Below are 27,616 nucleotides of genomic sequence, written 5' to 3' on the forward strand. Positions count from 1 at the left end.
ATTCATCACACTTTTTTCCAAGTATACAATAATTCAAACAAGGACCCTTTTTAGAGCTTTAACTGCTTTACTGTACATAAAAGTCACAACTTATTTTACACGATTGAAGTGTCCTTGTTTCCAGTGATTTTTGAATTGAAATATTTTTCATATTTACAGAAAATACTATTGTTGCATGTTAGAATTTTAAGCTTTTGGACAACTTTTAGTTGATTCATTAATGTCAGATATACATGTATCTTAACAGATGTCTCTAAAGAATTCATATTTCTTAACATTTCTTAACAGTCAATTTATAAGATATTGACTTCAAGTGTAAAATTGTAATTAATTTTGTTTCTGGTTTTCCAGACAATTACCTCATTTAAGAAGAATTGGTGGTGTTTTTATGAAACATGCTCCAAGATTAAAAGAATTATATTTAGAATATTGTTCCAATCATCCTAGAGCTGTAGCTATTGTACAGAGTAAAAGGTAGGACATTTATGTTTATGAAAGCTAAAGTATATTTATTTAATTTATGAATAGGTTCTGAGAAAATTTCTGCTAATATTATAAATGGAAAATGTGATTGTTACTTTGTAATTTGTTTACCTGTTCAATACATTTTAAATTATAGAAAGAATGATTTATCTACAAAGATTTAAAAAATAATGTTACATGAGAAGCATCAGTACATGTATGAACAGGAAGTCAAAGATTTGCAGAAAAAAAATCATAATTCAATTCATTACAGCTGACTGGTATTATGTCTGTAAATTTTCCTATAGTTTAATGGAATATCTCTGAGGAGCAATATAAACTGATTTAAGAAGCAAAATAAAGAGGGATATATAGCACATTCATAAACATATGGCACATCGACAGTAAAATGCCACAGACTTGATGTTGGTGAATTATTGTGAAATGATTATGCACATGTAAACTAAAACTATGTTATATTGATTAGAAATTCAAAGTGCTAAATAGTGATACAGTTATTCTACAAAAAATTATGCACTGTAATATTTAAAAAAAAAAAGCACAAATATCCAGCTACATGTATAACAAAAGAAAAAAGTCTACTTACTAGTACCAGAAAGTACTGCACCTTCTACATATGCCTATTGTACAAATTTTTTATCATTTGGTAAAACTTTAGTAAGTGCTAAATCATACACAGACATCAGCAGTTTTTTAGGGAGCAAACTTCTTTATTTGTCATAAATAGTAAAAAGAATTTAAAATAATTGATTTCAGCCTACTTAAATAGTTTAAAACTAAATGTGACTGCCATGTGTGGGGTTGAACTTACAAACTCAGTGTTGACAGGTTGTAGTGGTACAGTAGTAAATCTACTTAGACCACTCAGTCCAGCAACTGTTATGTAGTGCAATAGTTCCTATCAGATATTGGTTTTGCATAGTATGAGAGAAAATTTTGCCTCATATGCAATTATCAATATCCTTTTTTTCCAATTTAAAGAGTGCAAAATTATCATTTATCAACTAATATTTGAATTGTGTTGAAATGATTTTAAGAAAAAAGATTGAATTTTAAGTGTTTTTCATTACCGTTTAATAATAGATGTTTTATTTCAGGGATGAATTAAACAAATATATGGAGCAAGATGGTGCTCCGCCTGGTGCTATGATCTTAACCACAAACTTATATAAACCTTTCACACGACTAGATAAATATCCCAGCCTTCTCAAAGAATTAGAGAGACACATAGAGGTAGGTAGACACTTTATATAAACCTTTCACACGACTAGATAAATATCCCAGCCTTCTCAAAGAAATGGACAGACACATAGAGGTAGGTAGACACTTTATATAAACCTTTCACACACAACTAGATAAATATCCCAGCCTTCTCAAAGAAATAGAGAGACACATAGAGGTAGGTTGAAACTTTCTGAAGAAAGAAAATATAAATACAGATATGGGCATTGTTAATTTATTTTTACAAGACAATAAGTAGCATAGATATTATATTGCATATTAGATTTTTTGTTGAGCCTGCAACTTTGGTTGCAGAAAGCTCGACATAGGGATAGTGATCCGGCGGCGGCTACGGCGGCGGCGGTGTTAGCTAACTTCTTAAAAGCTTTATATTTTAGAAAGTGGAAGACCTGGATGCTTCATACTTTGTATATAGATGCCTCATGTTACGAAGTTTCCGTCAGTCACATGTCCAATGTCCTTGACCTCATTTTCATGGTTCAGTGACCACTTGAAAAAAAAGTTCAAATTTTTTGTAATGTTGAATTCTCTCTTATTATAAGTAATAGGATAACTATATTTGATATGTGCGTACCTTGCAAGGTCCTCATGTCTGTCAGACAGTTTTCACTTGACCTCGACCTCATTTCATGGATCAGTGAACAAGGTTAAGTTTTGGTGGTCAAGTCCATATCTCAGATACTATAAGCAATAGGGCTAGTATATTCGGTGTATGGAAGGACTGTAAGGTGTACATGTCCAACTGGCAGGTGTCATCTGACCTTGACCTCATTTTCATGGTTCAGTGGTTATAGTTAAATTTTTGTGTTTTGGTCTGTTTTTTTCATACTATATGCAATAGGTCTACTATATTTGTTGTATGGAATGATTGTAAGGTGTACATGTCTAGCGGGAAGATGTCATGTGACCTTGACCTCATTTTCATGGTTCAGTGGTTATAGTTAAATTTTTGTGTTTTGGTCTGTTTTTTTCATACTATATGCAATAGGTCTACTGTATTTGTTGTATGGAATGATTGTAAGGTGTACATGAATAGCGGGCAGATGTCATGTGACCTTGACCTCATTTTCATGTTCAGTGGTCAAAGTTAAGTTTTTGAGTTTTGGTCTTTTTATCTAATACTATATGCCATAGGTCAACTTTATTTAGTGTATGGAAATATTTTATGATCTTTATGTCAGTAGCGCAGGTTTCTTTTGACCCTGACCTCATTTTCACGGTTCATTGCACAGTGTTAAGTTTTTGTGTTTTGGTCTATTTTTCTTAAACTATAAGTAATAGGTCAACTATATATGTTGTATATAAGCATTGTTAGCTGTACATGTCTGCCTGGCATGGTTCATCTGACCTTGACCTCATTTTCATGGTTCATTGGTCTTTGTTTAGTTATCTTGGTTAATGTTAAGTTTATGAGACAGTTGTAATAAAGCTTTATACTTAGGACTATCAACATAATATCAATGATTAGTATAGAAGGCGAGACATTTCAGCGTGTGCACTCTTGTTCTTAAATAACGCTTATGAAAGAGCACATTTTTAAAACATCTGATGAAAATTAATCTTGATTTAGTAAGTAAATATAAATCATCATTTATCTTTGAATCAGAACATGATCACGAAGAGAAAACCTAGCACAAACTACCTCTGTGTCTTAACAGGTTGGTTTTGATTGCATGCTAGATTATAGGATATAAGACATATGGTAATATTAGAACAACATTATAAGTAAAGGTCATTAAAAGTCTCAATTTACACTTTCAAACAGATATTCTATAGCATTTGTAAACACATGTTTTTAATAGAGTCAATTGGTTTATAGCTTAAGGTTATAGAGAAACGTAATGAAGGATATATTTTATTGAACCAAGTGAAGGTGTATAAATTCATTATCTGATGTAAGTTTTGTGTATTTTTTAGGAAAGTCATGTAGATAGAGGTGATACACAAAGAGCTATAGCTATATATAGAGATGTATCGGTAAGTAAATTGGTGAACCAAAAACTTTTTGTTATTGTAACTTTTACTTACCTGTACATTTGAACAGTGGCATACTACTGTTGCCTTTATTTACTGCAGCATTGGATACATGAGTGACACTGTGATAATGTGAACATTAGTTGGTTCACAGTATATATATATTTGTCATATTTAGTTAACATCTGCAAGTCATAGCTTTTGATACACTGTACCATTCCTCATCTTGCTAGACCATAGTAAGACAAATTGTTAGCTTCTTTGATATATTCTACAACTTGTTTGGCAAAAACCAATATCTTGAAAATATCATGCAGATGTATGAAATGTTTGTCATCATGTTTATATTGAAGAAGGATATCTTCCTGTAAATCTTGCACAAGTACTTTTACAATTTGTGTATATATTGAAAAATTTGGATACCTGGTATTTCCTCATTACTGCTATAGCTTCAATAACAATTAATCTGTGCATCATAGATCATTTATCTAGTTGAAAATTATTTTGTCAGATTTTTTTCAGGTATTGATTTAAGTTTGAATTATATCATAAGTCTTCAAAACATCATAATTTGCTCTTTGTTGATAAAAGATTTGGTTTGATCTAATGATATTACTGTTAAATAAACAATTATAGAATTAAATGCAGAACACAATCACTCCCACAGTAAATGTTGTGTTATAGAAAAACAATACTTTACTTGATTATCCATGTCTTAGTTGTTTGATGCAACCAATTATCTTTTCTTATTATTTAATATTATATATTTCAGAATGCTTGTATGGAAATTAGAAAAGTGAAAGAAATGGAATATGAAATATTGACAAGTGCAATAAAAGGTTGGGAAGGGGAGGTAAGCCTGTTTTGAAGATAAAAAAACATATACTATTTGTTTGATATATATAGACAATGATAGAATTATTCAATGTAATATGTTAATTACTGAGATATCTATAAATAAAGTACATTTTACTAGGCAGCTGCACAAAGATCAAAAATAAATCGGAATAGCATTCTGATTTCAAATTTTAAATCTCATAGCAGAAATGAGTTATCTACTTCTAAAAAGTGAGTGCATTTATCTTGTTTTCCTTATAGATTAAAGTTCACAGTTCCTGTATATGGTAGTAGTTAATATGTCTATAATTCACTCATTTTTCAGGAGATGTCAAAGTTTGGTGAGGTCCTACATTTATCCCAGGTTCATGTATTCACATCTTCTGGAGAAAAGTATGACAGAATATTTGTTTTATTTCCTAACATGCTGGTCATGTTATCAATGAGTCCTAGATTAAGTGGTTATACTTATGAGGTAATATGCTTATTTATTTTTATTATAAAAATTTCATTTTAATTAGTGTTATGTTCATTAAAAGAAATGAAAGTCGTCTCATAAAAATCAAAACACATACCATTAAAGGCATACATTCTTGTACATTCAAATTTTGATAATCTGATTTTAACAATACAACTTATTTTCATGTATATTTATAGCACTTAATTTACATTAACAAGACAGAAATATCATGAAAAATGTTGTAGCATCATATAAGATGATCTGAAAAAAAACATAAAAAATATAGGTAAGTAATGAAGTGCTGAAATTATTGTTTTTCAAATTAAGATTAAACTGGATATTTGTTAACACATGTTTTATCTATATTTTATTTGCAGGGACAAATTCCTCTCAGTGGTCTAAATGTAAGCACATGTGATGATGAGGAAAATTTTCCAAGCAGTTTTGAAATTTCAGGTATGGTTATTTACATTGTACAATCACTGTATAACTCTTAGAACAACTCTTCTTGCAAAAAAAACCATTTGTCATCCCACCTGATATGCTGGAATGGAGTATATTTAAAATCACATATTTTGTTCATATGTTGATTGATTGAATTTTAAAAGAGTTTTTTTTCTGAAATCTTTGTAAATAAACAAAAGTTTAATTCAGGAAATTTTGTACAATCCTTAATACATTTTCTACCATATTTCAGGGAACATGATAGAGAAAATAACAGTAACATGTGGAACTAATACTGAAGTAAAAGCATGGTTAGACCATTTAAAACAGCAGGCTAACTATACCTCAGGGACAACCAAACCACAAAGTCTTCAAGTATGTCTAAACACCTTACAGGAACAGATGAAGCTCTTAAAAAATGGGGGATCAATGGAAACCAGTAGTGGTCAAAATAAACCTGAAAATCAAAAAGTGAGGTCAAAATCTGGTGTAGCATGGAAACCTCAGCCTTTATAGTCATCTAAAGCATATTCTCTCATAGCATGTAGAAGAAAAACTATAGCAATGTTCACAAATTGTTAACATTGGTAAAGCATGATCTTGGCTTATTAAAAAACTTTTATTTCATATAAAAGGACTAAAAAGATGGCCTACCCTATACTTTAAAGTTTAGAAACAAAAACTCATAGTCCTTAATCTTAATCTCTTAATTTGATAATGTGTCTATGCTTCAATTAAGTTTATTTCTGAAAGTTATTGTAGAAAGACTCTGAATCTAAAGGAAACATTAACACTTTGACTACTTTTTGTGGACCATTTCTTTGGTGGACCAAAGAAAGAGGAGAAAAGTTATCATTTAATTTGAATTGGGACTAAATTGAAAAGATATAGAAAAAAAACTGAGAGAGAAAATAGGATAAATATAAGCTGCTTTGAATTATATGAGAAACAATATTCTTTCTTTGAATAAGTTAAAGAAAAAAAGGAAACTGCTTTGAGGACTTTTATCGTTCTATATAAACATTAGCATTCGTTCTTAAAATTATACAAAATTTTATTTTAGCATGCTTGATCTTATTAACCAAAACACTGTAAATGAGACCTATAACTATTATGATATTGAATTTATGCTTACATTAAGGAATTGGTATGTGGACATTTGTAAGATGACTAAACACACTAATGGTTAGAGGTATCCCTCCCAGGGTCTTTAGTTTGGTTTAAGGATAACTACTTTTGTACAATTAAAACCTTTAAGTGAAGTATGTGTGTTTACAAGAGAAACTTTTTCACTTAATATTTAGAAATTTGAATATGAAAAATCCACAAAGTAACAAAGGATTTTTATTAGTGTCTACATACACTGATCGATATTTGACGGACATGTAGTTAAAAAGCTGTCTATGAATATGGTTCTAGTATCGGGGGTTGAATGTCTTTTATAAATACTATCACACTTTGGATTTAAACCTTCACTTCCCCTTTTATGTTATAGATCTCAACTTCACAACCTAGTATTAGTTTGTTAACGAAGGCAAAAACTGCCATGGTAACACATTCCACATGGTCAATGTCATGTCTACGACCTTCACCACCTCTCAGACAGATTCCATATAACAAAGAAGATGGCATCCGAAGTCCAAGAATGGGCAGAAAACCAGTCAGACGAAAACCAGGTGAGTGTAAAATGCAGGGCTCTCTACAGAATCTTATAAGAATAAGATAATAATCTATATAATCTTGTGTTATTCTAATTACTATTAAGTTCACTGCAGTAAGGTTTGGACTGTAAAATATATTTTATGTTTTAAGGATCTTACAATAGTTTTATGAAGAAAAATGAAACATATTAACGTTTTCATGACTTTTTTGTATTATATAACTTTAGCACAGTTTCTTGTATTTAATATATGAGCTGCATCCGATAGAAATCGACCTTATGCTAATCAACACCAATACATCTTTGAACCAATTTTAGTTTTGAAAAAAAATCAACAGAAAGTCATGGACTGTTTGTCAGTTGCATTATTAATTGAATGCTACAAAACGGACTGAACTTCATCTTTAATTTCGTAAATGAATGTTCAAAAAATCAATCCTAGTCTTATACACGTATATATTTGCATACACCTACATATGGTCGAATTCTATCCAATGCAGGTCATATGTAGCTGGGTCAACAATATTCAATGATATATTGTGTATAACATGTATAACCATCATTATTATTAAGTATTATCAAATCCACACTTCAATAAACTGATATTTTTCTACACCCAGTGAGAACACATTCTCAGGATGAGTATGACTTTAAATCCAGATGGAGACAATGTTAGTATATGAATGTTGTATTCCCATATAATTTGTTACTCCTGCTTTTGGTGTTGTTTATTTTGCATTGATGATATGTATGCATGATTCAAGAATCAAGAATGAAGCTTTTTTATTTAACTGAAAATTTATTTTTGATTTTTATGAATTCTGTTTTTTATTGATTGTTTTGTAAAGCTGTATGTTAAGTTTTATTATTGTACTATTTCTTGGGATTGGACCTTTAGTTATGTTTATTTGCTACAACAATAGACAAGTTTTTCAGTGTTTTAAATACCTATAGGTGTCAGACCACCAATTAAAAATCCCTATCTGTTCAACCAAACTTTGCAATTTTCACAGCTTTCTAAATATTTTACCTTGAGTTTAACTTCATGGAAACCATATCCTGAATTGTACATGTATCACCTTTCTACATGCCAATTTTCAACCAATGTTTAAAGTCTTAGAACAAATTTCTGATCTTCAAAACCCAGGTACTACTATAATAACTCTGTTTTCGGGAAATCTTAAATTAGTGTACTATGTAGCGCATTTATCCTGAATTGTTAATGCAAAGTCATAGACAAGTGAATTTTGACTGAAAATTGTCTAAAAATATCTCCCTTTCACCAAAAGTTTCATTGTTTGCAAATTTGTTGTTTAGTTTAAGTAAACAATGGCATCAAATGCACTATTTTTTGTCCGAGTAGGCCTACTTTCACATTCGTTCTAAATTGGAGGTAGTAATTGGTGGTCTGACACCTATATACTGACTAAATGATAAAAAAGCACTTCCACTGCAACATGAACCATAAAATAGCCAACTTCCCCTATTACAAACACTACCCTTATACCAAGAACTTTAGGAAAAAAGGTATATATTTAAAGTTTAATGATAACAACACCAAACAAGTTTGTTTTAATATGGAAACAAAAATAAAATACTATACAGCATGCTTCATTAAACTGTTAACCAATGGTGGGTAAATATTAGTTATTTGTGAAAACATTTCATCAACATTGAAATGAAACTTCTTCTGATCTTTCTTTAATAAATATAAACCAAAAAGGGAGGATATTTTATTTAGTGAAAATTATTCTTAAATGACATGAGAAATAGAGTATGAACAAGTAGAATTCATTGGGTTGTACTGAGATTGACAGTGTGTCGATGCTGTTCGACTTTGTGCTTGTTTCGGCTTTTAAACTTTTGTATCTGGGCATCACTAGTAGATCTTGTCTGGATAAAATGCACTTCTGGCGTATTAAAAATTTCAACTTGTTGCCTTTTGTTGGCTGTTGTTCGTGTGTTTCTTTGTCAATTGTATTCTCCAATTTATTTATATTGTAGTCCTGTAGTGTTGAGTTGTCATCTTAATGTTATATTTCACATGGCTATAAAAGGGGAGGTTTGGCATGCCACAAAACCAGGTTTAACGGTTTCAACCCGCCATTTTTTTCTTTAAAAATGTCCTGTACCAAGTCAGGAATATGGCCATTGTTATATTATAGTTCTGTATGTGTTACATATTAACGTTGCATCGTTTGTTTTCTCTTATTTTTAAGTGTAAATACACATTGCAATAAGACGTGTCACGGTACTTGTCTATCCCAAATTCATGTATTTGGTTTTGATGTTATATTTGTTATTCTCGTGGGATTTTGTCTGTTGCTTGGTCCGTTTCTGTGTGTGTTACATTGTAGTGTTGTGTCGTTGTTCTCCTCTTATATTTAATACGTTTCCCTCAGTTTTAGTTTGTTACCCCGATTTTGTTTTTTGTCCATGGATTTATGAGTTTGAACATCGGTATACTACTGTTGCCTTTATTTAAAGTTCTACCAACACATCTGTCTGTTCCCCTCCCCTCATGCAGATTTTGTAACCTTGGAGACTTAGTTCATACAATGTCAAATGAAGCTGTATGTTGTAACTTTAGTTTAAGAGTCGCCCAATAAGTGACAGGTTATCATTCCAAATCTTGTATTCGTCCTGTATGGAAATATTTTATATGCAGAGAAAATATAAACAGTAATCCAGTGGTTTTGAATGTTTGAGAAATGCATGGTTACATAAGCATGCCACATGCATATCCTCACACAATATCAACTCTATAAATTCCTTATTTGAACAATGTGAACTTGTTAGAACAAGTGAATATCTATTTATATAATTAAAAATGTTCAGTTTTATATTGCTTGTATGCCTTATCATGGCTTATGTACAATTTCACACATTGATTTGAAATTGAGTATTACAATGAAGTATATAAAAACAGTACTGCTAAGTCAGAAATTACAGTGTGTAAATATTATTTAATTTTTGTTATAAGCAGACAAATAATGTATACTGTTAACTATTAGTGAATGCTGTATTCCTATAGGGTTAAAATTAAAATTTGTACCTTTTTATAAAAAATTATCAATACTGATCTTGTTAGAAATATATCACTAAAATTTTGCAATAAAAAGTATAGCTGCAACTGTTTTCCAGTATATATACCATACCATATATAAAATAGTAAGCATGAAAGTTTTAAAACTGGCATGCCTCACAAATTTGATGAAAGATTTATATTCAAATCATGAGAATGATGCATTTATAAGAAATGATATGATTTGAAGTATAGGAAAGGAAGATACAATTTTTAGACAATTTGTAACAAATTTTAAGAATTTATGCATGTAATAACAGTATCTTACAATCTTGTAGATCACAAGATGTGTATTGATATCAAAGTTTTATTTGCTCGCACCATTTTCCAATATATATGAAGGGAGACGATTCAATCTTGGTTATCTAAAATTATGAATAGTTAACATTGAATAGTGAACCTTACTGTTGATAATGCTTTCTTTTAAAAAAAAAAAACCAACCAAGAATGAGATCAGAATAATTAAGAGACTTTATAACTAACTCATAGATAACATTTGCAATGTTAAAATGAGAGATAACAACTGCTATGAATAAAAAAAGAGTATTTGTTCAGAAATGATTGAATGTAATAATTTACATGTTTGGTAATGCTGCTTTTTGTAACCATGTCAAATTGACAAGACTCACAGCATTGACAGTGCATAGATTTTACTTATTATCACACATACTATATGAGTTGTGCCACTGTTGATACTCTTGATAGATAAGAAAAAATAAATCCAAATAGCTTTCCTGTTAGTTTTCTAATACAGAAAAAAATCCCCTAAACACAAAATTATATACTTTTAGTATTACATGGTTTAGATATCAAAGGTGTCTTTGAATATTATCTTCTGCAGTAGTTAAATCATCTCTGCAATTAGTACATAATCATGCGTTTTTTTTCTTACATTTGGGTTTAAACACCACTCCAGATTAATAAGTATTGTTTTCTTAGTAATTAAATGTAAATGTATGATATTTTAACATTAAAGCTTTATCTTATAAAAATTTCAGATGACCCAAGAACAATGGAAGAAGATTCCTTAATTTTACGAGTGATAGAAGCTTATTGTACCAGTGCTAAGACAAGGAATACAGTAAATTCATGTGAGTATTTTAAGATTAGGTCTTTTATATGTTGTCCTGTAAAGTATCTTTTCATTGTTGTAAAAACTGTAAACATATGCTTTTTGATGGTCAAGTCCTTAAAATAAAAGATAAGAAATATTGTAAGTTGAACATATATGATGATGATGAACAAAATCTTAACCTGGACTGTATGTAATGGTTAATTTGTTCTATGGTAAGGAATGCAACAATTAACAAACTCATTATACTGTTCTATTTTACAAAGCTTTATTCCCATGAAAAATATGGCTTCCTATAATATTAAAAAAGTTAGTTGTGGTGAATAGAAATTTGGAGACTAAAAATCTTTAAGCAGTTTTCTTCAGCAAAACCATCCTCTCAATTTGAATAGGTTTTGTAAGAAATATTCAGTTCAAAAGCTTCTTTGATTTGGGCAGATTTTACAGTATTGTGTTCTGTCTCCTACTTTCATGTTGCTAACGTGACAGAGACAAAAATAAGTTACGTTAGCGACATTTGGACATGTCACATGAGCAACAACATCTTTAAAAGTTAAAATGTATGCACACAGTGATGTTTAATATACGCCTGGAGTAATAAAATTGTACAGTCTGGTTTAGAATTTCTAAATATACAGAATGTCATTTGCAGGTGTACTTTATATCAAATGAATACACAAGAAACCAATTTGTAATAGTAACATTAGCAACATCTACTATCATGACATTACGTTTCGTTGCGAACGTCTTTTTGGTGGACGGAATACATTTAAGGTCCTCTTGTAACGATATTACATACAACTTACCATCTTTGCTTCCCCATCATGTGAAGGAACTGACTCCGAATCTATTTCTGCAAAGGGCGATATCGTAACTCCTATACAGGAGAGTTACAGATCTAAATATATGTTGCTCATGTGACACTGATTTGGACGGAAACGTCGAGAGTAACGTTCGCAAAAAATAAAACAGCCAATGATATTGATTCCTCAAGTCCTTTGAACCCCTTACGTCATCCAAATTTAATATGATTGTTATTTTCAATTATTTATAAAACCCGGGATAAAAATAACTACAATGGGCTGTCTGAGAACCATCAAGAAAATTGCGATCGTGACATACCACAATGGACGGAAAAGACGTGACGTTAGCAACAATATTATTAAATTACCTCTTTTAGCCTTTACCAATAAAAAACTGCCTTAAAGTTATGATTAAAACACAAAAGAAGACTTTTTATTAAAATATAAGTCCATGTTATTAGGCTCCACTTATAAATAATACTTCAAAATTCCACTCCAAATAAGCTGGATGTCAGTAAAGTAGGTCATGATGTCTATTCCATGTCCAATATTTTGAAATTGAAAACCCTCTAATTCTAACAAAAAACACAAACACAGAGTAATTTTTATTTTTATTTACTCAGAAAGACACATTTTATTCAATGATATAATGCATTACTCCATTACACAGTCTGTTTCACAGTTTCAGCAATTGCTTTTTTGATGGATACAAAAAAACAATATTTCCTTCTTATTGTAAAATCTGCCTTTGTTAGGAAGACTTGTCATCATTAATCATCTATTAAATCATCTTAAAAAATTAAAAACAGTAGCAAAAGTATAAAATGTATAGAAGATTTTTGTAGATTAAAAAAAAAATATGAAGAGATTTTTCTTTGTTTTTATGTTGCATGTACATGTATTCTGAATGAATGTCTGTTATTCTGTTTGCTTTGTTAAAAGATGTCTTTAAATTGTTTTAAGATGTGACCAAAGATTTCTGCTAATATACTTGTTTGTGAGTGCACCTTTCTATGTATTTTTCACTTTTCATCATGGATTTTTATTTGTATTGCAGTTTTATGAATGTATCTTTATTTAGTATATCATAACAAATACTGAAAACATGCAATTTTCTGTATTTCTGCTTATAATTTAATATTTTTATAAGAATGATTTTAGTGAAGGTGAAAAGTACGTGTTATAAAAAAGCCACTTACAACCTTAAGACCTTATTGCTATTTAAGAATTCGTCCAGTAATGGCAGACAAATAGCAATATCGTCTATTAGATAGTTCTATGTGAGTAAAGTCATTACATTGTAACCTCCTGTGCATTAAAAATTGAGTTTTATGAAGCAGAAGCAGTACTTGTGTTAAAATTTCATGCTGAGATGTTTTTACTTTGATATACTGTCGATATGTCACTGATGTTTAGGCTAAAATTCTTAAAAAGATGAATGACGTTATATAACAATAGTTATATATAGAGCACTGTAGGTTTCAGCTATGTTGACAGCATGTATTTTTTTTTATACTTATAATAACAATTTACTTGAATTAAGATAAACTTCAATATATGTTTAAAAAATTAATTTGTTTTCTTTATTTTTGAAGTAAGAGCTTCATTGTTATAAAACATAAGAAGTATTTCAAATTACTGCTGATTTATTTTTTCATGAAAGTTTATGCAAAATAATAGTTCATGTTTTATGTTCAAATGATCTTTCTCATATGGAAAGATGTATAAAATATACTTGACATTCAATGAAATTGCAGTTCAGCTGTAGTTTATTAAGGTAACCAAATCATCAGATCTTACTCACAAATGTTAAATAACATTCTCAAAGAGCAGAAATAGTAAAAACATAACAGATCTATACATGAAAAAAACATAAAAAGTTAAATAATGACACACTCATTACAAAAATGTATTACTAAATTTTCATAGTAATATTAGTAAGAAATATTTCCAGAAATTACATTTATTAATCTTACACTTTTGTCCATTGTTCAAGTCACAATGATAAATAAATGCATGTAAGATTTTGATATTTTAAGTTATACAAACCTTGTTTGATTTTGCAGTATTTAATTTTGAGTAGCCTTTGTTTCATTATTAAAACTTAATCAGAAAAACTACTACAAAACTTTTGCTCGGGAAATTTTCCAAAATTTGTAAAAAATCTTAACAAGAATTTCAACCAGAAATTAATCTGCATGGTAGCATCAATTTTCAGTGCTGCAATTTAAAATGTTGTCAGTGTTTTGTATGTAGTGTATGAGTTTGTTGTATATAGTATCCATTAATTCTCTTTTTGAAGATTATTATCATTTTCGTCTAACTGTCTTTGCTTAGTACTTGGAATTATTTATTAACAATATCATGATTTCTAAATTGTAAATGTATTGAGAATGTACAATTTTTGAATAAAATTAACTTTTAATGCTTTTTGTGTTGCTATGACAGCTAACCATTGAAAATATATTTTATTTTACTGCTGCCTCGGATATTTTTTACAACAATGAAAAACAGTGGATTTGAAAAAATTAAGATTAAATAAAGATGGTTCAATTCAAGGATATGGAGACCATAACATTTCACCAGAAATGGAAGATTTCCAACATGTACATGGACAACGAATTCCAGGTTTCTGCTGCGCTACATTTCCTATAGCTAAAGGAATAGCTAGGACAATCAAAAGATTATGAACTAGTGGAACTGACAAAAACTAATTGTTAATAATATATGCAAATCAGAAAACATTCTGAAAGTGTAGGAGAGCTGTTATCCTACTGCTCTGATTTAATGGTCAAAGATTTGAAAACAGATAGACTATTCTATAATAGTATACTCCATTTTCAATGTCTTTACAAGTATAAAATAAAATGGCACATGTAAATACAAAAAAAACCCAACTTTGGTACAGTTTATATTTAATTTTACAAAGAGTTCTTTGCCAATTGTAGAGGTTAAGATTTGTCCTTTGTAAAAAATGGATTCAGTAAACTTATATCAACTAAGTTTTGTTTTCAACAACAACAACTTTTTTTTCAAACAGCTTTTGACAGAATGGAAATTTAATTTAAAAAAAAAACATAAATTAAGTTTAGTCTTTAATCGTTTTCACTACAGAATGATTTGTACACTTGTTATTGATATTGTGATATTTAACTTGAGAACAATCAGCTTGATGTTCCATATCAATGTTAGATAGCTGCTATATACACTGCAATAGTGACACATGAGGATCTCTTTTGAAACTTGTGTTATCATTCTAATAACTCATGTCCATCGACAGCTTTTTGAAAAGGTTTAGACAGGAAGTGTGTAGATTATACTGCAAGTTCTGCTCCAGCTATATTAAATATTATCAGAAAGATTTTTTGGGGATTCCAATACCAAAACCTTGACTTTTGCCATATCTGATTTTATTATTTGAAGACAGTAGGCAACACACATATCTTCCTTGGAAGACTCACACATGCTAATATATTTAGCATTTATTTTTTTCATATGAATTTGCTACTATGATTCCATAGATGATTGATTTGTTAGAATTAATAATTCAATGTTAACAGTATTGGCCTTTTTTAACCATGTATGTTGTTTGCTGTGTAATTAATTTGTTGTTGTTTTTTTTTGTGGTTTTTAGCTGTAACTAAAGAAAGGTTCACTCTTGTGAGGCCATTACCTAAACCAAATCTTACTCCCATCAAAGAGACCGGTACACAAGACACAGTTTTGCAAGGTACTTCGTGTTGCATGATCTAGGAGATTTTTCTCCATAGCAACATGATGTAGAAGTCTACCAATATTTTTGTTTAAAGACAATAGTAAAGCATGCCCAGTTTGTAGTTTTAATCTCACCCAAAAAAGAATGTCACTAAAGATGAGACCTATGTATGCTGATTTGGCAATAATGGCATTCATAATTGGCATCAAAGTTCTATTACTCTTTTATGTGTCTCATAATTCACTTGACACATTTTTATGCCCCACCTAGTGCCAATTTGTTCTTCAGTCTGTGAAATCATTCGTTCGTTCTTCCATCCATCCCCCCGTTTTTTTGTTCCTTTGTCTGTCCGTCCTGCTTCAGGTTAAAGTTTTTAGTCCAGGTAGTTTTGGATGAAGGTGAAGTCCAATCAACTTAAAACTTAGGACACATGTTCCATATGATTTGATCTTTCTAATTTCAATGCCAATTTAGAGTTTTTATCTCAATTTCATGGTCCACTGAACATAGAACATGATAGTGCCTGCTTCAGGTCAAAGTTTTTGGTGAAAGTAGTTTTTGGTGAAGTGGAAGTGTATCAATTTGAAACTTAGTACACATGTTCCATATGATATAATCTTTCTAATTTAAATGCGAAATTAGAGTTTTCACTCCAATTTCACGGTTCCCTGAACACAAAAAATGATAAAGTGACAATAATATTCTGGCCAAATATTACCATTACGGAATATATTTTGCTTTTATAACTCATACTCCATCCATACCTTTTAATTTATGATAGCCAGTTATGCAGGCAAAACATTTCAGCATGTCCACTCTTAACTGACTACTAAATATTTGAAATAGATACATTTAGAAATTTGATCTTGATATCACCTTACTAATTGACACCAAGCGTACTATAAAAATACTCTGTAAAGCATGCTATACTGGCTGGACAGATATTTGGAAATTTTCATCTTCCATTTTAACAAGTTTTCAGATCATAATTTAATTCTAAATTTGCATCATACTATCAAAATAGTACACAGGTGAGAGTTTTTCTGGGTTATAAGTAAAGGTACTATATTTGGTATACTGAATCATTGAAAAGTATCTTTTCTTTGAACTTTTGGATTACCAATTATTTAAACAATCTTCATTGATTTAAATATCAGCAACCCCTAAACCACACGAAAAGTTGACAGGTATGTCAGTGCAAATTCTGCACATATGTGACAACAAATTATCTCTTGCTTCTAAATTATACAGATCAAGAACAAACCCCAGCTAATGACTCCTCTTCTAATTTATGAAAAATCAGGAAGTTACATTGAAAAGCATTTTCATAGCTATGTATTAATCTTAGATTTATTTTTATGTTAATATCTCATTTGATGGCATGCTTTACAAATGACACTGTAAGCCACTAATGTCTATACATGTATATATTAAAATGAATGATGTTATTCATGTTAAAAAAGTAGGTGCTAATTTAACTTGGGAATTTCAATCCAAGTGTACAAAATTTTGATTGTATTCAGATGTTTTTATAAGTTAATTTATGAATTTTATATAGATGCTAAAATTATGATTTCAATTGTTCCTGAATATTTCTGTATAGTGTGTTATGAAGTTTGCTTGTAGTTTTTTGTTCTTGAAATTTTACTTAAAATACTTACAAAAAGCATGTTTAATTCAAAACTGTTAGTCAAAATGTTTATCTGATGCCATAAAGTTGGTACTGCTAAAAGTTATAAAATAATGTTTAAAAGAACCTCAGTGTATATCAATGAGACAGAACAGCACCAAAAGCTAGCCCCATCATTCAATCTCCAACAGACTGTTGTCCTTACAATATGTCATGACGCATGATGTTGTATATAAATCCAAATCTAGAAAAGGATGTGTTTTATTACTTTATAAGTAAAACTATCATATATATATGGAAAATCCATAGTGATAATTTAAAGAAGCCTTGTCATGTCCATGACTGTTCTGATAATTTCTATAGTTGTTAAACGTATTGAACCTAATTTGTTGTCATCCATATAGTGCCTTTGAAGGAAGTTATCAACATAGTTAAGCCTATGCCAACAGATAGATATGTTCGACGAGATGTTGGTACTCAAGGTACAGTTTGCATTGCATGGTGATCCTCAAGTTTCTTGGAATGTTTAAGTAGATAGATTTTTTTATGAGCAGTTTGAAACCAAAAAATAATGTGTTTGCACTGAGAGATTTAATGATTTAAAGATGAAATTCATATTCTAACTCTTGTGAGCATATATTTTCAAAAAGAACAAAAGTAATAAGAAAAACAAGTTTTTCTATTTTATTATTTTAAAAAGAAGACCTATTGGTATGATCTTGTAAGTTAAATAATTTATTATGATAAAAAGTAATTAACAACAGCCATACATTCATGAATTCAGTAATATACAGACAGATTTGTCGATCTCTCAATGTAAATATTTTTCATGGAAATTAACTGACTTTTTTAAAGCCAAGCACATTTTGGTTTTTGTGGGCATAATTTAATTTTGTTTATGTTTGAATTCGGTTGAGGGCAGTTTGTTTAATTTTGCACTTTTTAAGATGTTTTCAAAGTACCCACTGGTTTCAATTTGCACAAGTTTGCAGCTGTCAACCAGTCAGTATTTTAAGGATTTTATATGTTGGGTCTGTTTTATGGATTCCTTCATTCTATAGTCTTTGAAACATGACATTAAGGTCTTTAAATGCAAAAAAATAATTTCTGAAACTTAAAATTAACACTGGAAGTATGCATTTGAATAGATATAATTAAAAAATATATGAAAAAATTGTTTTTTGTATTTTACAACTAAAAATATTCAACTTTTTATTATCCCCCTTTTAAAAAATACTGCTTCTATTAAGCATGCTGTAAAATGTGTGTGTGTGTGTGTTCGTTTGAAAGTGATATAACTTCTGGTTGTGCATAGAATGTAAATAATTCTGTTAAAGCAATGCAATATCCTAAACATGTTGTAATGAAATGAACAAATATTAAACATATACTAATTTTTCTATCTTTCTGCTTCTTTCAAACACTAAAGATGAATGTCTTCTTAAACAGTTTTTAATGCCAGTCCCCAAGAACAGTAATAGCTAATCATTATGGTAATATTGAAGATAGCAATTTAACATACCAGTCAAATTTAGAATTTATAGCATATTTACACCATGTATTGACTCTCTCAATAATAACTTTCCAATTGACAAAATAGCACATTTTACAAGATGCATAAATGTTTTGTATTCAGATGGCTGTTCCTATGAATTTTCTATTTTCTATTTAATATGCAGTTATAAATCATCGAGTTGACATGTAAACAATGATAAAACACAATTGAGTACAAATAAACTGACTCCAAAATAGAAGTTTTAAAATCAAACTCTTGTCAAGTAACATACCACTAAAACAAGATTTCAGCTATTTACCATGAAATCTGTCTAAATATCCAAGCTTAGGAAGGAAATATCATGAAAAATTTAACAGAACAAGAGTGTAGAAGATATTTCATGTGATGAAAGATTAATTTGGGACCCAAAAACCTAGTTTATACTTCTGCCATGATAAAAAAAAATCACAATCATGTAATGGTTTTAAAGTCAACATTTTCAGACTGTTCAACTGAAATGGTAAAATTGTTCATATAAAAAAGAAGATGTTGTATGATTGACAATGAGACAACTATCCACAAGAGACCAAATGACACAGAAATTAACAACTACAGGTCACCATATGGCCTTCAACAATAAACAAAGCCCATACTGCATGTTTGTTACACATTACTTTTTGTATATGGACAATCACAATTCACAATTAATCATAATTTATGCATCAGGACAAAAATTGTGGACAGTAAAACAGACGTCATCAACCCAACTACTCTGAAAAAAATAGTAAAACAGACGTCATCAACCCAACTACTCTGAAAAAAATAAATGTACAAACGAACAACACAGTAAAACAGACGTCATCAACCCAACTATTCCGAAAAAAATTGAATGTACAAACGAACAACAACAAAAAACAAAAGTCCATAAGACTGCCTTAGTACAGACACACATATATATAATATATGAATGAATGTTTGTAACTCTAAAATGCATGGTATGCTAAGTCATTTGTTTTATGGTTTTATTGTTGTGTTTAATCTGTCTATTTTTTTATGTATACCCCAAATCTGCCTTATTTCATTTGCAAAAAAATAACAATGTTATAATGCTGCAAAGCATTTTATAAACTAAATTGGAATATGTGTTAAATTTGTTTTTTTGACTAACCAAATGAATATGATATATGTTGTTCTGTTTTATTAATGTTTTGTTATCTGGAGGTTAGAATTAATTCATTTCTGAATTACCTAGAAATTTCCTGGGAATTTGGTCCTCTATCGAAAGATAATTATGTTTTGTAGTTTTAAGAGAAACATGTATGTCGTGATCATTTGAGATGAATGAACCAAGTATAACTTAAAACATTTGATTAAGTTTAGTTGAATGTTTCTTTCTTTTATTTCAAAAAGCATTGTTGTAATTTTGTTGTAAATTAGTTTTATGTTCTGTAAAATATGTGTATAATATAAAAAGTAACAAAATATAAATATATTATTACATTCTTTGTAACTTCATATTTCATCATGTTTGTTTTATTTTCATTGGTTATTGAATAAATACTTTTGGACTTGATGCTAAATAAGTTAAATTAAATTTTCATTCTTTAGGGTGATAAAATCGAAAATTGGTGCCACACAAAAAAAAGTCATTTTCTTTTTGTTTGAATTCTTATACATAGTCATACTTATATTCAGTTACTTAAATATATCTTTGATTGATGAATGATAACATGTAAAAATTCCTACATTGAAAATTAAATTTGATCAAGCTATTAACTTTACTAGTAATTTAGAAGACTTTAGTTTATTAAATGTATGTTATATCTTCAAAGCTTTGTTTGGCTATTTGAATTGATAGAAGTCATAAAAATATTAAAAAATGTCAGATAAATGTCCATGATTAACCCTTCTATGTCATATATTATTTAGAGTATACAGGTTATTTTTCTTAGTTTATTTTATTTTTTTGTTTATTTTTCTTTCATTTTGCTTATATGAATGATCAACAAATTATTTATTCCATATTTTTATTCATGCATAACTCACAATATGAAATTTCCTGGTTGAACACTGAATTTTCTATCTTTTTAAAATACTTTTGGATTGAGGGCTCTATTGAATACCAGTATTCTATTCTCTTTTTGTTTGTTTCTAACTATTTTGCTTCATTTTAATTTGAATGGCTGTTGCATGTCTGCATGTTGTAATTTTAGCTATACTGATGAATCCTCATGTGTTGATAGCTGAAGAAGAAAAGATAATAGTGGATGATGGAGGGGACCCAACCATGTTACAAGAAAAGTAAGCTAGTATTGTATAGTTGGCATGATAGAATTTATAAATGTCAGCTTGTTTTTTTATTGGAAATCAGTAGTATCACAGCTTTTTGCATTTCCAGAATTACTTTCTGAAATATTTCTATTTACAAGGCAAATAACATCACATACTTGTGTTTCTTTCAATGACATTCATTCCACATCCTTATCTTGTATATTACTTTAGAGTTCAGTAATTTTTTTCAGCAAGTAAGCCTGACTTGGCCAAATTTTGACAAACTTAGACACAGACTTCTAAAATATGAACTTGAACTTTGACCCCAATGTTACCTGTTCTGGAAGTTGGTCTTTATCATTTCTCAAAATATGCTCCTACATTCCTCATATAGCTACATGTACCTGAAAGTGGACTAAAAGAAGACATGAACTTCTATATCTAGTTGACTAGTTTTGTCCAGTTTTAAAAAGGATAATGTCTAGAAAATATTGTTAAGCCATGTGTTTATTTAAAGGAAGGATTGATGTGACTTAGCCTTTCTACTTAATTTTTTAATTATCAAAATAAACCAATGAAATTTGTTCTTTTAAACAGTCATCTACAATTAGAGAAAAATAAAACAAAAAAATTGACTGTATATTCTTGCACGCCTGAGAAAACAGTATTTCATTTTTTTTGTTTATAAACAACAAATGAATACAAGTCTGGTTATTCTTTGACATTTTTTATACTAAAAGGAATAACTCAAGGTCTTCATTCACCAGTTGCATTAAGTATCAATTATCTAGCAAAGAATAAAATTATTTTCTCTGTAATGTTTTATACTTATACCACCGCAAAATATTCTAGCATGTCAAATGTGTTTGGTGAGGATTGATATATTTTGAAATTTCAAATTCAATAAAAATAGGAGGGTAAAAGGGGGGGGGGGGGGGTTCATACTTTTTTCTTTAAGATTGATAAAAATTTCAATTTAAAAAAAAAAAAAAATGGGGGGGGGGGGGGGGGTGTCTCATATCTAAGCAATAGTAAACCAATAAATAAAGGAAGATTTGCATTCATCTAAGCTTTAATTAATTGGACTGTATACTTCATACCTCAGACAATCCAATATACTTCTAATGAACCAGTCATATATAATGTATAGGCCTAAGTCTGTCAAAGGAGGTTATCAATGATTTGCGATAATGCAAATACTAAATTAAGGATGTATAGAGATTAATACATGGCCTTTTCCATATCAGCCTGGGTATCATCCTGAGACCCCCATAACAGCCTGAGACGGAGTCGAGGTGCTGATATGGGTCGAGGGATGATACCCAGGCTGATATGGAAAAGGCCATGTATTAATCGCTTTATCATATTACTTCCGACAATAGTTTTATGTAAGGCAAATAAACTAATGCAATAACTAAAACAGTCAAACATTTTATAAAGAAAATTTAAATTATGAATCAAATATACTATAGTTGTCCAACAACAGCATCATTAACTCCTTATATATTTATGGTAACATTTCCTATAGAGGCATTTTGAAACATTGAAAATTTGGAAGAGTTTTACGATCATTACTACTCCATGTTTGTTGTACTATAAAATGATTCATAATTGTCAATGGCATTTGTTAGCAAGTATTAAACTATCCCCACAAAAGTTCCCGTAAATTTTGACGTCGTCATAAAAAGTATCTGACGTCACAATGGAAAAGTAAACAACCGATACCGGAAACACCGGAAGTAACTTGCACGAGAGGCACTATTATGGGTTTTGTGCACGAGATGCACCAGATATGGGTTATCAGCCCGAGTGGGAAATTATGGCTTGTGTACTTCTGCTCATTACACATATGCAAAAACTATCATATGAATGCTAAGTATATGATAAAAATAAATATCTTTTACCAATGAATTTAAAATACTAAGATCTATACAATTTAACAAATATGTACTGAATAAGCATTATGTAAATCATTAAATAAAGAAGCATGAAATGTTTAGTTTTAAACAAGGGAAATAACAATGAACATTCTGAAATTGATTATATTCGTAAGGGAGACAACTACATATGCACTTTCATATTCAGTCAACGTGCATCACTGTGCATTATCTATAAATTAAGCAGTGAAGAGGAATGATTGTGTTCAATACAATGACTGTACCTATTATAAAAAATAGATCCAAACAACAAAATTAAAGGTGCAAATAAGCAAAAAATTAGGGTCCTTTCAAGATAATTGTCTGTGTCTATTGAAAACAAGTTGTGATTGCACTGCGCATTTCAACTTCCTGTAAAATATAGAGTTATTGTCCTTTAAACCTAGTGGCAGGTAGAAAGGCTAGATGTGTTGATCCTACATTTGTGTTAATATTATTGAGTACTGTAAATTCAGAAATTATTGTGAAAAATGCGACAGAGTTGGAAACGCAATAATTTAAACTCGCATTTTGAAATATTTTATATTAATTAAACAGGATTTTTCTCAAAATCGTAAAAATTAAAATCGCATATTAGTCTAAAATTACAAAATCGCAATAATAGATGCACGCAATAATTTCTGAATTACAGTAGCCAATTGCATTGTATTATAAGCCAAAATATTTCAAAGTAGATGACCTCTGGATGTAGAAACTACAAATTCTGTAATCTTTTAATTTATAAAATTAACAGTTGCCTGTAATCTCTCCCTTTTTATTTTAGGTCACTTGTGGATACAGTTTACTCATTAAAAGATCAGGTCAAAGCTTTAGAAACAGTAAGTAGACATAAATACTGATTGGTCAGACATCAAAATATATTTTTTTGTTTTCCTCAAATATTCATGTACAAATGGTGTGTTTCTTTTTGCATCAGATATGTCTAAATGGTCAAAATTAAGCATTCAACATGTCAGACTAAGTTATCATATTTACCTTCTTAAATTCAATACTTGGAATCAAGTAAAAGAGAAACATCTCAATTTTGATAGGATTATGTCGTTAGACATTATTCATCTATTGTGAAAAATTATGGAATATAAAGGATACGGTGTATCAATTCATTATAAAATCACTAAACACATATAGGAAAACCCAAAAGCGAAGGAACATCACTTCTTCATCTAATGGTCACATCAATGACTTTGACATTCAACAAAAACTCAACCTCATTGAAAGCTGGTCCCTAGCACTGGTTTAAGCAGATTTCTGAGCATTCAAGAACAAAGCTACGGAGTTATATCAAGAAATTATAAATTATTTAGACAAGACCTGTCATAAATTACTTGACAAACTCTCTATAAAATACAGAATCTATATTTTTATTAAGACAATAACAGGTCACATCAAGAAATATTTTAAGAAAACATGAAAGGGAATTATGTATGAATAAGGGAGATAATTCAGCTGGACTGAATTATGAATATCAATATCAGGGGACAATCTAGTGAGAGTAAAAATTCCAAATAAAGTTATCTAAACATTGTGATAACTGTAAAAATATGAGAGCTTACATCTCAACTTTTTGATATTCAGATGTGGAGTAAATTTTACAACCCTAAATTAAAAGTGTTCGTTAACTATAGCCTGCTATGGGCAATAATTGATTGGGGTCTCATAATAAAATGAAAGTTATAATCACATGCTAGTAAATGTTTTGTATGCTGAGTTTGTATTTGTTTGTGTTTTATAGGAACATAAGAGAATGAAGAGAGATTTAGAAGAAGAAACAAAAGCTAGAAAAAGATTAGAGACTAACATGAAAAAGTTTATTAAAACCAGAACAGATATGCTGGATGAAAATCTTATGTGATCTCACTTGAATAATACATTACATTTGTCTCAGTATGTTAACATTTGAAAGGGGCCATGATTTTCATTAATATTTTATAAAACTTTCAGAACAAAAGAAATCAATTTGTATTATATAAATACTAGATCATGTGAAAGAAAATATGTTTTTGTAAACTCGTTTATAAAAACAGTTGCTATAACTGGAAAAAAAGTATAAAACTTGTCTGCAAGATAAATAATATTTGTTGCAAAAGTTGCCCAAGGAACCAATTTTCAGTGTTGCAGAACAAAGAGCTTACATAAAGGAACTGGCCTTGAAAATACTTTACAGATAATGGAATGATCTGTCATTTTAATAAGGGATCTCATCTAGAATAGTAGCTATACTTATGTTATAAATTTATTTTGTTTGGTATGATAAATTGAGGAAAAAGTATGAAATTCTTATGAAAAGGAAATCAGTTAGATGTTATAAGATAGTATATTGAATTGGTGATTATGAAATTGTTTCTAAATCCATTATTTAGAGTGCTAGTAGTTGAGGAATGACTATTTGATCAGGAGAAAAATTTATTAGGGAGACTGAGATATACAATTTTTGTTATAAAACCTTATTACTAATATGAAAAGTCTTTGTCCAACCTAATACAGTTTATGTTATTTGTTAAGTTTGTTTTTCTGTGCTATTTGTATATATGATCTTGTCCTGCATAATATTTTGTTATATTGTTTATTATATAGATAAGATTTGGATATAGTGATACAGCTAAATCAAAATAGCTATCTAGTCCTCTTTACATAATACTGGCTTACTTAGGCAGATACATAAATGCTTTGAGAGAGAGCTATCTATCTTCATTTATAATTATGGTATTGTTGGATAGTTGTCTAATTGGCAATCACACCTCATATCTATTGTGCTATCAGTGCTATCACAAAATTTAAAAAATACAAGCTAGTTTGCATTGAACCCCCCTCCTTATTTTTAACAGACCAACACAGCAAAGTCTTAGCCTCTCAAAGTAAATTAAATTAAAATCTTGTGAATTAACCATGTTATTGTGCTAAAATTTTATGAAAATTATTGTTTGGTGTATCTTTATAATTAGTGGATTCTATGAGGTTAAACAGTTATACATGTATTGCTAAACATTTAAATTATTCTCAGGTCAGTTTCAGCCTTTTTGATAAAGCATTATTACTTTATTTGAAAAAGAAATAAAATGAAAGGATGACCTAACACTTTAAGTATTTCAAAGTTTTTCTTGAGAATGAATTATTTATCTTATATATGACTGGTAATATATGATATCTTTGCCAAGATTTATAACATTGTGATACTTGGATTTATATTATAAAAATAAAAACTAATCACTTCGTCTATTTTGTTTATACATTACATGATACTGGATGTTTGTTTTTCCTCTCACAGCTGTAGATTTTCAGAGATAATTTACTGCATACAGTTAAATTGTTCTTCAGGTATTGCTTCATTAATCATTTATAATAAGTCAATAGTTTCTGCTGATAACTACTTTTAAACCCATTGGACATTTTTGTCGAGCCCGAGAGCTTTCTTGGTTCAGTGACTACTTGAAAAAAGTTAAGATTGTATACCTTGCAAGGTCCTCATGTCCATCAAACAGTTTTCACTTGACCTTGACCTAATTTCATGGATCAGTGAACAAGGTTAAGTTTTGATGGTCAAGTCCATATCTCAGATACTATTAGCAATAGGTCTTGTATATTTGTGTATGGAAGGATTGTAAGGTGTACGTGTCCAACTGGCAGGTGTCATCTGACTTTACCTCATTTTCAAGGTTCAGTGGTCAAAGTTTTTGAGTTTTTGATCGTTTTTCTAATACTATATGCAATAGGTCAACTATTTTTGGTGTATGGAAATATTCTATGATGTACATAGATATAGGAAGATGTGGTGTGAGTGCCAATGAGACAACTCTCCATACAAATAACAATTTAAAAAGTAAACCATTATAGGTTAAAGTACGGCCTTCAACACGGAGCCTTAGCTCACACCGAACAACAAGCTATAAAGGGCCCCAAAATTACTAGTGTAAAATCATTCAAACGGGAAAACCAACGGTCTAATCTATATAAACAAAACAAGAAACGAGAAACACGTATATATTACATAAACAAACAACAACTACTGTACATCAGATTCCTGACTTAGGACAGGTGCAAACATTTGCAGCGGGATTAAACGTTTTAATGGATCCAAACCTTCTCCCTTTTTCTGAAACAATAGCATAACATCACAACAAAGAAAAACATACGATAAAATATCAATTGGCAGACTTAACTCAATCAAAAAACGTATGATTAAACAATGAACGAATAAATTTGATCTGCGATATCTGAATACAAATGCACAGTTAATTAAATATTAGAGACAAACATTCATGACCAAAAAGCTAACAAACAAATTCAAAAACAGGACATGACTGAGAAATATTTAACCAATCAATGTTCACTGTCAGTCTCACACGATTTATTTGACTTTGATCTTATATTCAGTTCATTGCTCAGTGTTTTGAGTTTTGGTCTGTTTTTCTTAGACTATAAGCAATAGTTCACCTATATTTGTTGTATGGAAGAATTTTAAGGTGTATATGTCTGTCTGGCAGGTATCATCTGACCTTGACCTCATTTGG

General features: G+C 29.8%; 1 protein-coding gene across 38 annotated transcripts in view; it reads left to right on the forward strand.

Annotated features, from left to right (window-relative positions):
- The window catches only part of LOC139517454 (rho guanine nucleotide exchange factor 7-like), a 45,510-nt gene extending 19,192 nt beyond the window's left edge, over positions 1-26,318 (forward strand). For 2 of the 38 annotated variants that reach the window (XM_071308516.1, XM_071308499.1), the window contains 15 exons: positions 352-474; positions 1,581-1,716; positions 3,643-3,702; positions 4,472-4,552; positions 4,862-5,011; positions 5,374-5,452; positions 5,694-5,911; positions 6,936-7,116; positions 7,721-7,771; positions 11,184-11,276; positions 15,695-15,790; positions 17,810-17,887; positions 21,114-21,201; positions 23,872-23,926; positions 24,841-26,318. In XM_071308516.1, coding sequence (XP_071164617.1) covers positions 352-474; positions 1,581-1,716; positions 3,643-3,702; positions 4,472-4,552; positions 4,862-5,011; positions 5,374-5,452; positions 5,694-5,911; positions 6,936-7,116; positions 7,721-7,771; positions 11,184-11,276; positions 15,695-15,790; positions 17,810-17,887; positions 21,114-21,201; positions 23,872-23,926; positions 24,841-24,960 — 1,609 coding nt within the window. In that variant the 3' untranslated portion in view covers positions 24,961-26,318. Of the gene's footprint in view, positions 1-351; positions 475-1,580; positions 1,717-3,642; positions 3,703-4,471; positions 4,553-4,861; positions 5,012-5,373; positions 5,453-5,693; positions 5,912-6,935; positions 7,117-7,720; positions 7,772-11,183; positions 11,692-12,815; positions 14,953-15,694; positions 15,791-17,809; positions 17,888-21,113; positions 21,202-23,871; positions 23,927-24,840 lie in introns of those variants that run through there. The other 36 variants (XM_071308517.1, XM_071308500.1, XM_071308521.1 and 33 more) reach the window with 22 other exon arrangements.
- The last annotated feature ends 1,298 nt before the right edge of the window (positions 26,319-27,616 follow it).

Source organism: Mytilus edulis, chromosome 3 (genome assembly GCF_963676685.1).
Source record: "Mytilus edulis chromosome 3, xbMytEdul2.2, whole genome shotgun sequence".
In the NCBI taxonomy this organism is placed as follows: domain Eukaryota; kingdom Metazoa; phylum Mollusca; class Bivalvia; order Mytilida; family Mytilidae; genus Mytilus; species Mytilus edulis.